The sequence below is a fragment of the Mya arenaria genome, chromosome 13, assembly GCF_026914265.1.
Source record: "Mya arenaria isolate MELC-2E11 chromosome 13, ASM2691426v1".
Lineage (NCBI taxonomy): Eukaryota > Metazoa > Mollusca > Bivalvia > Myida > Myidae > Mya > Mya arenaria.
In genome coordinates, this window is record NC_069134.1 from 55,755,281 (window position 1) to 55,767,616 (window position 12,336).

Below are 12,336 nucleotides of genomic sequence, written 5' to 3' on the forward strand. Positions count from 1 at the left end.
TAATAGCCAAAAACGCAACCTTGGTGTGATTTTAAAAACAAGAAATAATCCTAAAAGACGCCGAACCATAATAGTTTTCTTTGACAATATCTTTCATTTTTACATCAACTTCGTTGCTTCGTTGTGTGATATACCAGGGGCAGTCGTAAAATTCCCGGACTGTCCTATTAGAAATCGCATTTTTTATTCAATCGTTATATACTCAGTGATATTAAAATACGACAAGTTAAAGTCAGGTTAACAAAGACTTACATATTTTTGATGGATATTAATATATTTTTTTTAATTTATTAATGCTGTTTAGGTGTTACATAGCAGTTAGAAATCTTACATACTTAGAAACAAAACATAAATGAATTTCCTCTCGAATCTTGAAAATTTGGCGCGTTAACGTCATAAACTTAGACATGACGTCAGAAATGTATATGTGTACTTTATAAAACGAATACAGGAAGACGCTGGCAACGACACGAGTGTTATGACAATAAAATTTCTTTGAAAAACAGATGATCGCATGCAATAAACTGAGTCGTTAAAAAAATTGCATAAAAGTTGATGTACATTGAAAGGCTGATACGCTTTTGACAAAATAATGACATGTTTAAGTAATCTTCAGCACAAATGTGTATGCGTTGAGTGACGTATAATGAAGCAAAGGCAAACATCTTTGTCTATTGCAAACGAATTTGGATGATACGGCTAAGTATAATTAAAAGCGAAACGAATTGTATACCGCATTTTCCATTGCTGCAGGAAAGGTATTCCCGGATGATTTTCCTTGATTATAACTGTAATGGATATCACATATCTTCTTAAGGTCAATTCAGGGATTACAATAATCCACTACTATTTGCAATTACTTCAAGCTGGAACACAAATATCATAGTATAAAAGGCTAAAACCACGGACCGAGATAAAAAGCATCTTCACAAGTTCACATTGGCTTTGTATGATATAGGTTTTACTATAACTTTGCTACACGCTGATTCGGCATCACCTTCTATCGCGATATAAAAAGGAATACTCATTGTGCGTCGGCTTGATGCCATTACAAAACGCTCATTGAACATTGGAAATACAGAAGTTCTGAAATATTTGCTATTGTTTTGTTTTGAAGTTTTTTGAAAATAAATAATAGTTGTATATGTTTTGTAGAGTATTACATTTGTTAAAGCTAAAGGGATAATTTCTGTAATTATTACACCACAATTACAGCACAGAAGGAAATTAAGAACGATCAATGCTAAATGCTCGAGTAAGTTTAATGCAATCGAATTATTTTCAGCTCACTTCTTTAGGGAAACGTTAACAATTAAAAATACAGATTAACATAATCATAAAACAAATTTACTTAACGTGAGAGAAATAATCGGATTGGAATAAAAATGGTCGAGAACGTATCAACAAATTCGTCAAATGTGACGAGAGATTACGAATACACAGACGACCAAATTATGGAATTTGTTTGGGAGCACATAACACTCAAGTATTATCACTGGATATTTATAAGCTTGTTTTTTCTAGTGTTTGTCGTTGGATCAGCTGGCAATTTTTTGGTGTGCTTTTCTGTTTGGCGTTCGAAATCCCTCCGCAACGCAACGAATTACTTTTTGGTGAACCTGGCTGTATCCGACTTTCTGGTCATCGTATTGTGCTTACCAGCCACCATCATGCTAGACGCTCTTCATTCCTGGTTCCTTGGCCTCGCCATGTGCAAGGTGTTTATCTACATGCAGGTAAGTGGAGCATGCTAACAAAAACATACACCGTTGTAAAGCATTTTGTATGTGTTGTCCCTTTCATGAAAATTTCAATAATTTATCATTTTACAACAATTTACATTTAACATACTGCGTTGTCATACCATATTACGTTTCATGATATATACATCAATCGATAAAAAGCATAATGCTAAGTAAATTAAACTTACTCTAATTTGTTCCAAACACGTATCATCCCTAGGATAAAAACGAAAAAGTAAAAAAATGAATTCATTTGTACTGAGGAAAAATGGTCATTTTTGTTCCTCAGATCTACAGTCTAAAATTATCGGAACTAATTATAATTCCCTTTAAAAAAACTTTATTTGGATCGACGATTACAAGAGCATATTTACAGGAATTCTTGGTAAACTATTAAATTGTTTATAAATCCATCGTGGATGATTAAGTCAATCAGTTTAAAATAAATTATTGTAAAATCATATCGCAGCAAACATAAATTCATTTAAGTGGAAGTTGAAGGATTGTCCGTTGTGTAAACAGTGCATTGAAATAGTAGATTATCAACTCTTTTTTTCAAAAGCAAGAAAGAATATAAACTATAAAGTTATTTAACATACAATTGATAAAAAGGAACGGTTTAATGCAGTACGATTAAATTGTATTCCCCTTCCACTCAATTGCTTTCGGACGCACTTCAATTTGTCCTGTTACTTGAAATAGATGCGGGGTCGACGGCTACAAAAGCATTGTTAAAAATAAGGTTTTTGTATAAATGAAATCATATCGCAAAAAACTTTTTAAAAAAATGATTTGGAAGTTAAATATTTGTCCGTTATGTATTCATTGCATTTAAATTGTAGATTATGGAAAACATGTGTATTTTTTTTTAAGTTTTTAAGGTGCTGTAAGCGAAGTTGTTCATATATGAACACATAAATTAATTAAGATTATAAAATACATGATATACGTGATACAATTGATAAAAACGAACGGTGCACTGTTGAACGAATAATTAGCTCCACTGGCCGAAGGCCATGGAGCTTATGTCGTCACAGATTGTCCGTCGTGAGTGCGTGCGTGCGTGCGTGCGTGCGTGCGTGCGTGCGTAAACTTTTACTTTAAACGACATCTCCTCTGAAACTGATAAGCGGATTTTAACAAAACTTCACAGGAATGTTCCTTTGGTGGTCCTTTACCAAAATTGCTCAAATGGTTCCGGTCCATTGCACAATATGGCCGCCAGAGCTAAAAATAGCAAAATCTTTAAACGACATCTTCTCTGAAACGGATAGGCAGATTTTGATGAAACTTGACAGTAATGTTCCTTGGGTAGTCCTTTATTAAAATTGCTCAAATGGTTCTGGTCCATTGCACAATATGGCCGCCACAGCTAAAAATAGCAAAATCTTTAAACGACATCTCCTCTGAAACGGATAGGCAGATTTTGATGAAACTTGACAGAATTGTTCCTTGGGTGGTCCTTAACCAAGATTGCTCAAATGGTTCCGGTCCGCTGCACAACATGGCTGCCAGGGCAAAAACAATAGAAAAACCTTTAAAAAACATCTTCTCAGAAACCGATGATCAGATTTTGATGAAACTTAACAGAAATGTTCCTTGGATGGTCCTTTATCAAATTTGCTTCAACGGTTTCGGTCCACTGCACAAGATGGCCCCCAGAGGTAAAAATAGAAAAACCTTTAAACGACTTCTCCTCAGAAACCGATGATCGTATTGCAATGAAACTTGACAGAAATGTTACTTGGGTAGTCCTTAACCAAAATAGCCCAAACAGTTCTGGTCTGCTGCACAACATGGGCACCAAAGCTAAGAATAGAAAAAAACGTTAAACTACATCTTCTCAGAAACCGATTATCAGATTTTGATGAAACTTTACATAAATGTTCATCGGGATGCCCTTTAATCAAAATTGCCCAAATGGTTCCGGTCCGCTGCACAACATGGCTGCGAGAGTTAAAAATAGAAAAACCTTTAAGGACTTCTCGTCCGCAGTCTTCACGAAAAACATTTTAACCTACTAGCCAGTTGGACTAGCATAATGGCATATTTTACTAGTCCGAATGACAATCTAGTAGTCCGACTATTTTGCCACATTATAAAACTGTATGCTTGAGGTAAATACCTATTTCAATTGAGCAGCTTGCAGTTTGAGTAAACATTTCTTTATTATGATGCTCATGCAGTGATAGGGTGTGACATCCTTCTGTTGGGAATAGTGCTCCTTGTTTTTCAGAACCTATGGGTACTATGTAAAAACAAAAGGCATCTTGCTTGAATAGACTGTAATAATATCAACATGGTTAGAAAAGAAATGCCATGCTTTAATAGCTTTGATTACATTTTACTACTGAATTACCTCCCTTTAATAGAAAAAAAAAATAATGTCTTAATTTTTCACGTATAGCATCTTTAAATAATTTTTAAACAATAATAATTTATGAGTAAACATATAAGCATAAAGTTCTCACAAAAAGATCAATTTAAAAACCTTTACATTTATACATAGGAAAGTATATATAGACTGAAAATTAATTTTCGTTTAAGTGACATTCTGAAAGTTTATGAAACAGCTATTTTTAGTAACTTAAATGGCCGAAAAGTGTAAGTGAAACACCAAGTCGATTCTATCTCGTCAGTTCTTGTTCAGGTTAGATATTTGCTTCATAATCTATTCAGATTAAATGTTTATTAATTGTTTAACTTTTAAGCATTATTTTGGGTCGATATTTATAGTTTAAAGGAAAAACTTATATCTTAAACAGCGACAACGTGTCGCGAGTGGCAAAAGACCCGACATCACATCAGAAGTGAAAAAAGATGGTCTTATGCAGGACTAAGTGGATGCGTGTTGAATGCTGCTTGTATAAATATATTTTGATAATCAGTAACTAGTGATTAAAATCCCAAATCATTTCGGTCCACTGCACAACATGGCAGCCAGAGCTATTAAAGTAAAAAAATTTTTTAAATAACTTCTCCTCAAAAATTGATGATTGTATTTCTCTGAAACTTGACGAAAATGTTTGTTAGGTGGTCTTTGCTTGAACCTTTTGGCCAGTGGAGCACAGGCACTGATGTGCCTCTTGTTTTTATTATCCAATGACTAAAATTCTTCCGGACGTACATCAATTTGTACTGTTACTTGAAATGGATGCGCTCCTACAAAGCTTCTCTATAGTGGTACATTATCTCCGTGTCATGCATTATGTCGCAAATTGTCAGTAATGTATGTACAGCAGGAATAAATGCAGTGATCAATTCATTTTCCTCTGGCGTTAAGAAAATGACACCTGCTTTGAAATGTTAAGTGACATCTCGCGAAGGCGATGAGGAAGACCACTATGACGTATCATTTGCGTTGAAAAGTAAAAGGTCAAGTAAAATTAAGATTAAATATAATTCATCATAATCAAAATGCAAACATACTGGATAAATAGAACAAATTTTAGAAAGACAGGCTTCTTTAGAATGTACATTGAAATTGGATATATTAATAAGTAGGTGCGTTGTCACTATCATGGGCGCATGCCAAAAGTCCCAGATAAAAAAAGAAATCCATGAATGAAAATAAGAAAACGTTTCAATAATAAGGTAAGGTAGCGATCCAATTGTCATTAGCACTAGTTCACAGTTTAGAATTGGTCTGAAATTTAAGCGCACAGGTTATTGATGTTTCGGTGACTTTTTACCATTCAGGTATATACTTCAATCTAGCTAAATTGCGTTCATACAATTCTGATTTTATATCTCAGTCATATTTCATATCATAATATGACATGAAATGATATAAGACTCAAATATAAGCATATCCCCAATCCAAACTGACATATAAAACATGTTGTTTAAATACTCATATTAGCCTGTTTTGCACTGGTTTACTGTAGAACCACGTTCTTTACTTAGAAGAAAAATATATACTACCGTCTGTGTTGCCATAAACACAATTATCTTACCGCTGTTATCGAAAACAAATGGTTAATGGTTAACAAAAAAACGCATAGATTATTTTAGAATTTAAATCGCTTGTTAGTGAGCAGTTGACTTGAGTTGGAATAACAATTGTCAGTAGAACAATACGTGAAGGAGTCATTTGGCCACAACAAGCAGAACTGCCCATAACAATGCTTACTGAATAGCCAACACAACACTCAAAAGCCCCCTACCGCACAAAGCAACATCGCATACATACTACAAAACAGTAAGTACTATTTGATCACTTCTGCTAAAATACTTTTGGAGATACGCACAAAATAAAATGAGAACATATAGAAGGAAGGTCGGGCGGACAGTTGCAATTATACCCACTCCATTGCAGAGTGGGGGCTTACAAACGTTCGAACAGTTTGTGTAATTGAAAAGATGCAGTATTCGAGTAAAATGCCATTTTGAAAATATTTATATTGAATTTTTTTTTTTATCTAAGTAGAATAATATTTTTTGGCACAGTAGTTCGTTAAGGCATTGTCGACAACAACGTTCTTTCGTTTACCTACGTATGCCTTAGCGTAATACACGTTTATAACGTGTAAGTTATTAGATTCAGTCATTCGTAAACTAAAAGTCTCCAAATTTGAGAATGACTATTTATACTTGTATTTTAAGTCATTCAGGTTGATCTTAAAAGATAATTTCACCAATGTAAAAGAAAAATATATCATATAGTATGACTTTGCTCTTGTCTGTGCTGGTGAAAGAATAAACATATAAGTACGTATTGTTACGTTATTCTACAGGTAGTTTGCTTACGATGTGAAGACGTTTCAGCCGTCAAAATGCATCAGCGATAAATGATAACGGATGATATTGTGTTAGTCAATAGTAGAGCATTTTTTTGAATTGGCTTGCTTTTCGCCGAATTTTTCATAAATCAGCATGGGGACAGACCAGACGGAGTATAGTTTGTTATTATAAGTAATAAAGATAAATGATTGAAAACCAACCTTATTAGCCTGATACCTTTCAGAATTTGATAACTATTCTACAATTCGTTACGTGTGAGACCATCTGCAACAATCGTGAAATGATATGTTTTTCCGCCAATGTTTTGATTGTCCCACTATTTCGTGGCCAAACGATAACTCAGTCGAAGAAACGAGATTGTAAGACGTTAACATGAAACAATAGGTCGTGGCCATGAGATAAATAAAACACACATTACAACTTTATGTCATCGTACAAGTCTAGTAAAAGTAAGACTTAGTTTTAATTCTAAACGGTTTATTCATTTAACTAATACAATGAAAACCCGGGCATGCCTAATAGCCAAAAACGCAACCTTGGTGTGATTTTAAAAACAAGAAACAATCCTAAAAGACGCCGAACCATAATAGTTTTCTTTGACAATATCTTTCATTTTCATCAACTTCGTTGCTTCGTTGTGTGATATACCAGGGGCAGTCGTAAAATTCCCGGACTGTCCTATTAGAAATCGCATTTTTTATTCAATCGTTATATACTCAGTGATATTAAAATACGACAAGTTAAAGTCAGGTAAACAAAGGCTTACATATTTTTGATAGCTATTAATACATTTTTTATTTAAATTAATTAATGCTGTGTAGGTGTTACGAAGCAGTTAGAAATCTTACATACATAGAAACAAAACATAAATGAATTTCATCTCGAATCTTGAAAATTTGGCGCGTTAACGTCATAAACTTAGACATGACATCAGAAACGTATATGTGTACTTTTTAAAACGAAAACAGGACGACGCCTGCAACGACACAAATGTTATGACAATAAAATTTCTTCTACAAACAGATGATCTAATGCAATGAACTGAGTCGTTAAAAAAATTGCATAAAAGATAAAGTTGAAGTACATTGAAAGGCTAACGCTTTTGACAAAATAATGACATGTTTAAGTAATTTTCAGCACAAATGTGTATGCGTTGAGTGAAGTATAATGAAGCAAAGGCAAATATGTTTGTCTATTGCAAACGAATTTGGATGATACGGCTAAGTATAATTAATAGCGAAACGAATTGTATACCGCATTTTCCATTGCTGCAGGAAAGGTATTCCCAGATGATTTTTTCTTGATTAAAACTGTAATAGATATCACATATCTTCTTAAGGTCACCTCAGGGCAAACAATAATCCACTACTATTTGCAATTACTTCAAGCTGGGAAATAAATATTACAGCATAAAAGGCTAAAACCACGGAGATAAAAAGCATCTTCACAAGTTCACATTGGCTTTGTATAATATAGGTTTGACTATAACTTTGCTACACGCTGATTCGGCATCACCTTCTATCGCGATATAAAAAGGAATACCAATTGTGCGTCGGCTTGATGCTATTACCAAACGCTCTTTGAACATTGGAAATACAAAAATTCTGAAATATTTGCTATTGTTTTTGTTTTGAAGATTTTTGAAAAAGAAAGAGTTGTATATGTTTTGTAGAGTATTACAATTGTTATAGATAAAGGGATAATTTCTGTAATTACTACACCACATTTACATCACAGAAGGAAATTAAGAACGGTCAATGCTTAATGCTCGAGTAAGTTTTATGCAGTCGAATTATTTTCAGCTCACTATTTAGGGAAACGTTAACAACTAAAAATACAGATTAACATTATAATAAAACAAATTTACTTAACGTCAGTGAAATAATCGGATTGAAATAAAAATGGTTGAGAATATATAGAGGATATTTGTTTATTTCAGTGTAAGATCGTATTTTATTTCACGAGTGTCATAGAACAACATATTTAGTTTTTTTATGATCACGAGTGAAATTAAATACGATCTTACACTGAAATAAACACATTTTCTGTTTCTTTTATGCTTATTTTCGGAGTTTTATTAGTTTTTTTATTTATTTCTGAATTACCCCCTTTTTTGAAAAGGGTGGGCTTTACGCGGCTACCCGTGGGGCGCCCCTCATGCATAATTATAGCTGTCAACTTTTCTACTTTCGGTTTGCTGAGAAATAGTTCTCTGCTATTCATTCTTATAGCTTAATATTCGCTCGTTTTTTATTGCAAAGCTTTATGAACAGAAAAAAATGAAGTATTATTAGTGCACAAATGTTTCAAAAAAATAATGAAAACACTTTTTATTTTAACCAAATTACTTGGAAGGTCAAATGTGTTAGCAAAACAAATGGATACTCATTGGATTTTAACCATTCTTCTTAGTTTAAGACTGCATATACGCGTGTTTTTATAGTAAGTTAATATTCAGTCATCTTACTGTCAGAGACCAGTCTGTTTCGCTTTAAAATGTTTGTTTTCCAGAAGAGGAGTAAATGCCACGCTAGTTTGTTGACACATTTTGAGATGTGGGTGGGGTAAAAAATATCGGATCTATCTGTAAATTATTGTGTGAATTCTCCAGGAAGCTCATTTAACGTACTACAACGGTTAACAGTTCAAAACACATTTGAACGATGCTATAAAAATTTATTTATGTTCGAACAGTTGTTTTTGTCTGTAATTTGTTTGGAATGAAAGCAAATGTTCGAACATTCAGCTTCAAAGATCAGTAAAATGTTTGATAAACGGGATAACCGGTAATAAACGGTAAGTTGTTAATTTCCAATTATATATTTATTTAAATTTATAAAATATTTCTTTTCTTTTTTTTTAACATTTTTTGACATAATTTACTGAAGTCCAGTGTTCTGTTTTGACCAAGGCAAGTACATGTAACAACAAAGGATTTTAAAGGTAGTTCTGAAAATTGATATTTTCACTCCTTATTTTGCAGTGAAAATATCAAATTGATATTTTCACTGTTGTTATTTCACTGTTAAAACCCCATATTTTATCGTAAAGCATGAAAGAAATCAACAAATTCGTCTAATATGACGAACGATTACGAATACACCGACGACCAAATTATGGAGTTTGTTTGGGAGCACATAACACTCAAGTATTATCACTGGATATTTATAAGCTTGTTTTTTCTAGTGTTTGTTGTTGGATCAGCTGGCAATTTTTTGGTGTGTTTTTCTGTTTGGCGTTCAAAATCCCTCCGCAACGCAACGAATTACTTTTTGGTGAATCCGGCTGTGTCCGACTCTCTGGTCATCGTAGTGTGCTTACCAGCCACCATCATGCTAGACGCTCTTCATTCCTGGTTCCTTGGCCTCGCCATGTGCAAGGTGTTTATCTACATGCAGGTAAGTGGAGCATGCTAACAAAAACATACACCGTTGTAATGCATTTTGAACAAGTATTGTATGTGTTGTCCTTTTCATGAAAATTTTAATAATTAATTATTTTAAAGCAATTTACAATTAACAAACTGCGTTGTCATACCATATTACGTTTCATGGAATATACATCAATGGATAAAAAGTATAACGCTAGGTAAGTTAAACTTACTCTAATTTGTTCCAAACACGTATCATCCCTAGGCTAAAAACGAAAAAGTAAAAATATGAATCAATTTGCACTGAGGAAAAATGGTCATTTTTGTTCCTCAGATCTACAGTCTAAAATTATCGGAACTAATTATAATTCCCTTTAATTTTTTTTGCTGTAAGTTCGTACATGTTAAAGCATTATGCAAAACCATCAATATGCACGTTGATGCTTTATGATATTCACCATGGTTACTATGTTCATTGTAATGGATATATGTGGTTTACTTTATAGCTAAATTTAAAACATACACACTTGTGAAAAAAATGGCAACATTGATTGCATTTAATATTGTTCACAGGCACACAAATCACAAAGAGATTCCTATGCGACGAATATTTATGAAATTTCACAAAAATACAAAAAACAACAAGTAAAGAAATGGGAGTTTTCAATTGTTGGCTTATATCGAAATAATATATTTTAAAGTGACAAGACACCAGATGATACAATTGCAAGAAAACAAGAAAATTGTAAAAAACTGACATAAAATTGTCATCGTTGTGTGCAACGTATTGAATCATACTTACTGATGTTTTACCTCGCTTACGACACATGTATCTTTCGCAGTTTTTGCGCATTTTTCCAATTCGAATTTACTGGGGTTGTCTTCCACGTAAATGCCAGTAAGTTTTAATATAGCGTCGGTATATGTATCTGTACTCATAAACAGATATGATTTAAACTGGTAAACCTTTATGCGCTGTTTTTAACGGGGAAACACAGATGAGAAAGCAACATGATTGTTGCGTTTATTATTTAAACCATGTAAAGTGGTGTATTATAGGCCTCTTCCTAGCTCGCATTGATATTTCAATGCTTGTTTTGAGGAAATACTGTATTTGCCGATATTGGACCATATGGTGTCTAGTCCCTTTATAAAACGTTTGGTACATACGGTATATGTAATATTTCGGTTCTCAAAATAGAACTAGGCATTCAGTCTGGAATTCCATTTCCCAAAATGTGTTTCAATTATTTGTCAATTTTCTTTCAACATAAACACTGATTATGTTAGCATATGTACAGTACAAGAAGTGTATCACTATATATTATAAACGTATAAAGGTTATAGAAGCATTTGCACATGGATGCTCTTTATTTAAGTACTTAACGTATGAGAAATAACAGTCAAAAGCTTAATTGACTTTAAACTTTTCGAATGTGTTGTTTTTTAATATCAAAATGAATATCTATATTATCAGTATATGCATTGAGATGAATAAAAACATCTTAGATACATTTTATATAATTTTTTAACGTCGAGGTATGGAATATTTTACTAAATATTATCTCTTAGGGTTTTTCTCATGTAAGAACGATAATTCTTGTCGGCTCTGTTAAAATTTGATTCCCGTTTACAAACCTGTACTTGAACAGACAGCTTGCCCACAAACCAAATTTCGGTATTTTCAAAAACATTGTTAGTAAAAATAATTGCCTCCGGTTTAAATAATAATTATTTCAATACACCATATTCAATTTCCAGATATAGAATGTTTTAACATAATTTAAGGATTGACTATGGAAATAATAAAAAATAGACAGGTGATGTACAAAACAAATAGACATAATTGAGAATTGCGTTTGTGTTAAATGCTCAGCAAATTAGCTGCAGTATCCTCACTTTGCATTATTTCCTAAAACGGTAATATAAGTACAAATTAATTGCATATTCGTTGAAAAACTGTAGGTACATTTTAGAAAAAGCAAGATGTCGGACATTTCTCGAATAACTACAAAAATATCATTTTTTTATATGAATAATATTTAATTTCCTTGGCACTAGATACATAGTCACCATTTAAAGTATCAAATTAAAACCTTAGTGTCTTTAATAGTTATTTTACAAAGTTGTATGAAAAATTCCAAAAAATATCAAATTAAAACCTTAGTGTCTTTAATAGTTATTTTACAAAGTTGTATGAAAATTTCCAAAAATATCAAATTAAAACCTTAGTGTCTTTAATAGTTATTTTACAAAGTTGTATGAAAATTTCCATGTTCAGTTATCTCGAGTCTACACCCTCAGAAAGAAATGAAATATTAATTTGTATAAAAATCGCATTTTATAGTCTTTTGTTTTTCAATTGAATAGTAGAATCATATTATAAATCTCTGGCATTGCATTCGCACAATAACTCATTCCAGTTTGCAGAATTCCGTTTATGTTTATTATTTTATGAACTTTTTGCTTTGTATATGTTTA

General features: G+C 32.6%; 1 protein-coding gene across 1 annotated transcript in view; it reads left to right on the top strand.

Moving 5' to 3' along the window:
- Positions 1–1,670: 1,670 nt before the first annotated feature.
- Positions 1,671–12,336, top strand: part of LOC128215397 (orexin/Hypocretin receptor type 1-like) — a 90,523-nt gene continuing 79,857 nt past the window's right edge. The window contains exon 1 of the mRNA XM_052922084.1: positions 1,671–1,736. Within this exon, the coding sequence (XP_052778044.1) occupies positions 1,671–1,736 (66 nt within the window). The remainder of the gene's footprint in view (positions 1,737–12,336) is intronic.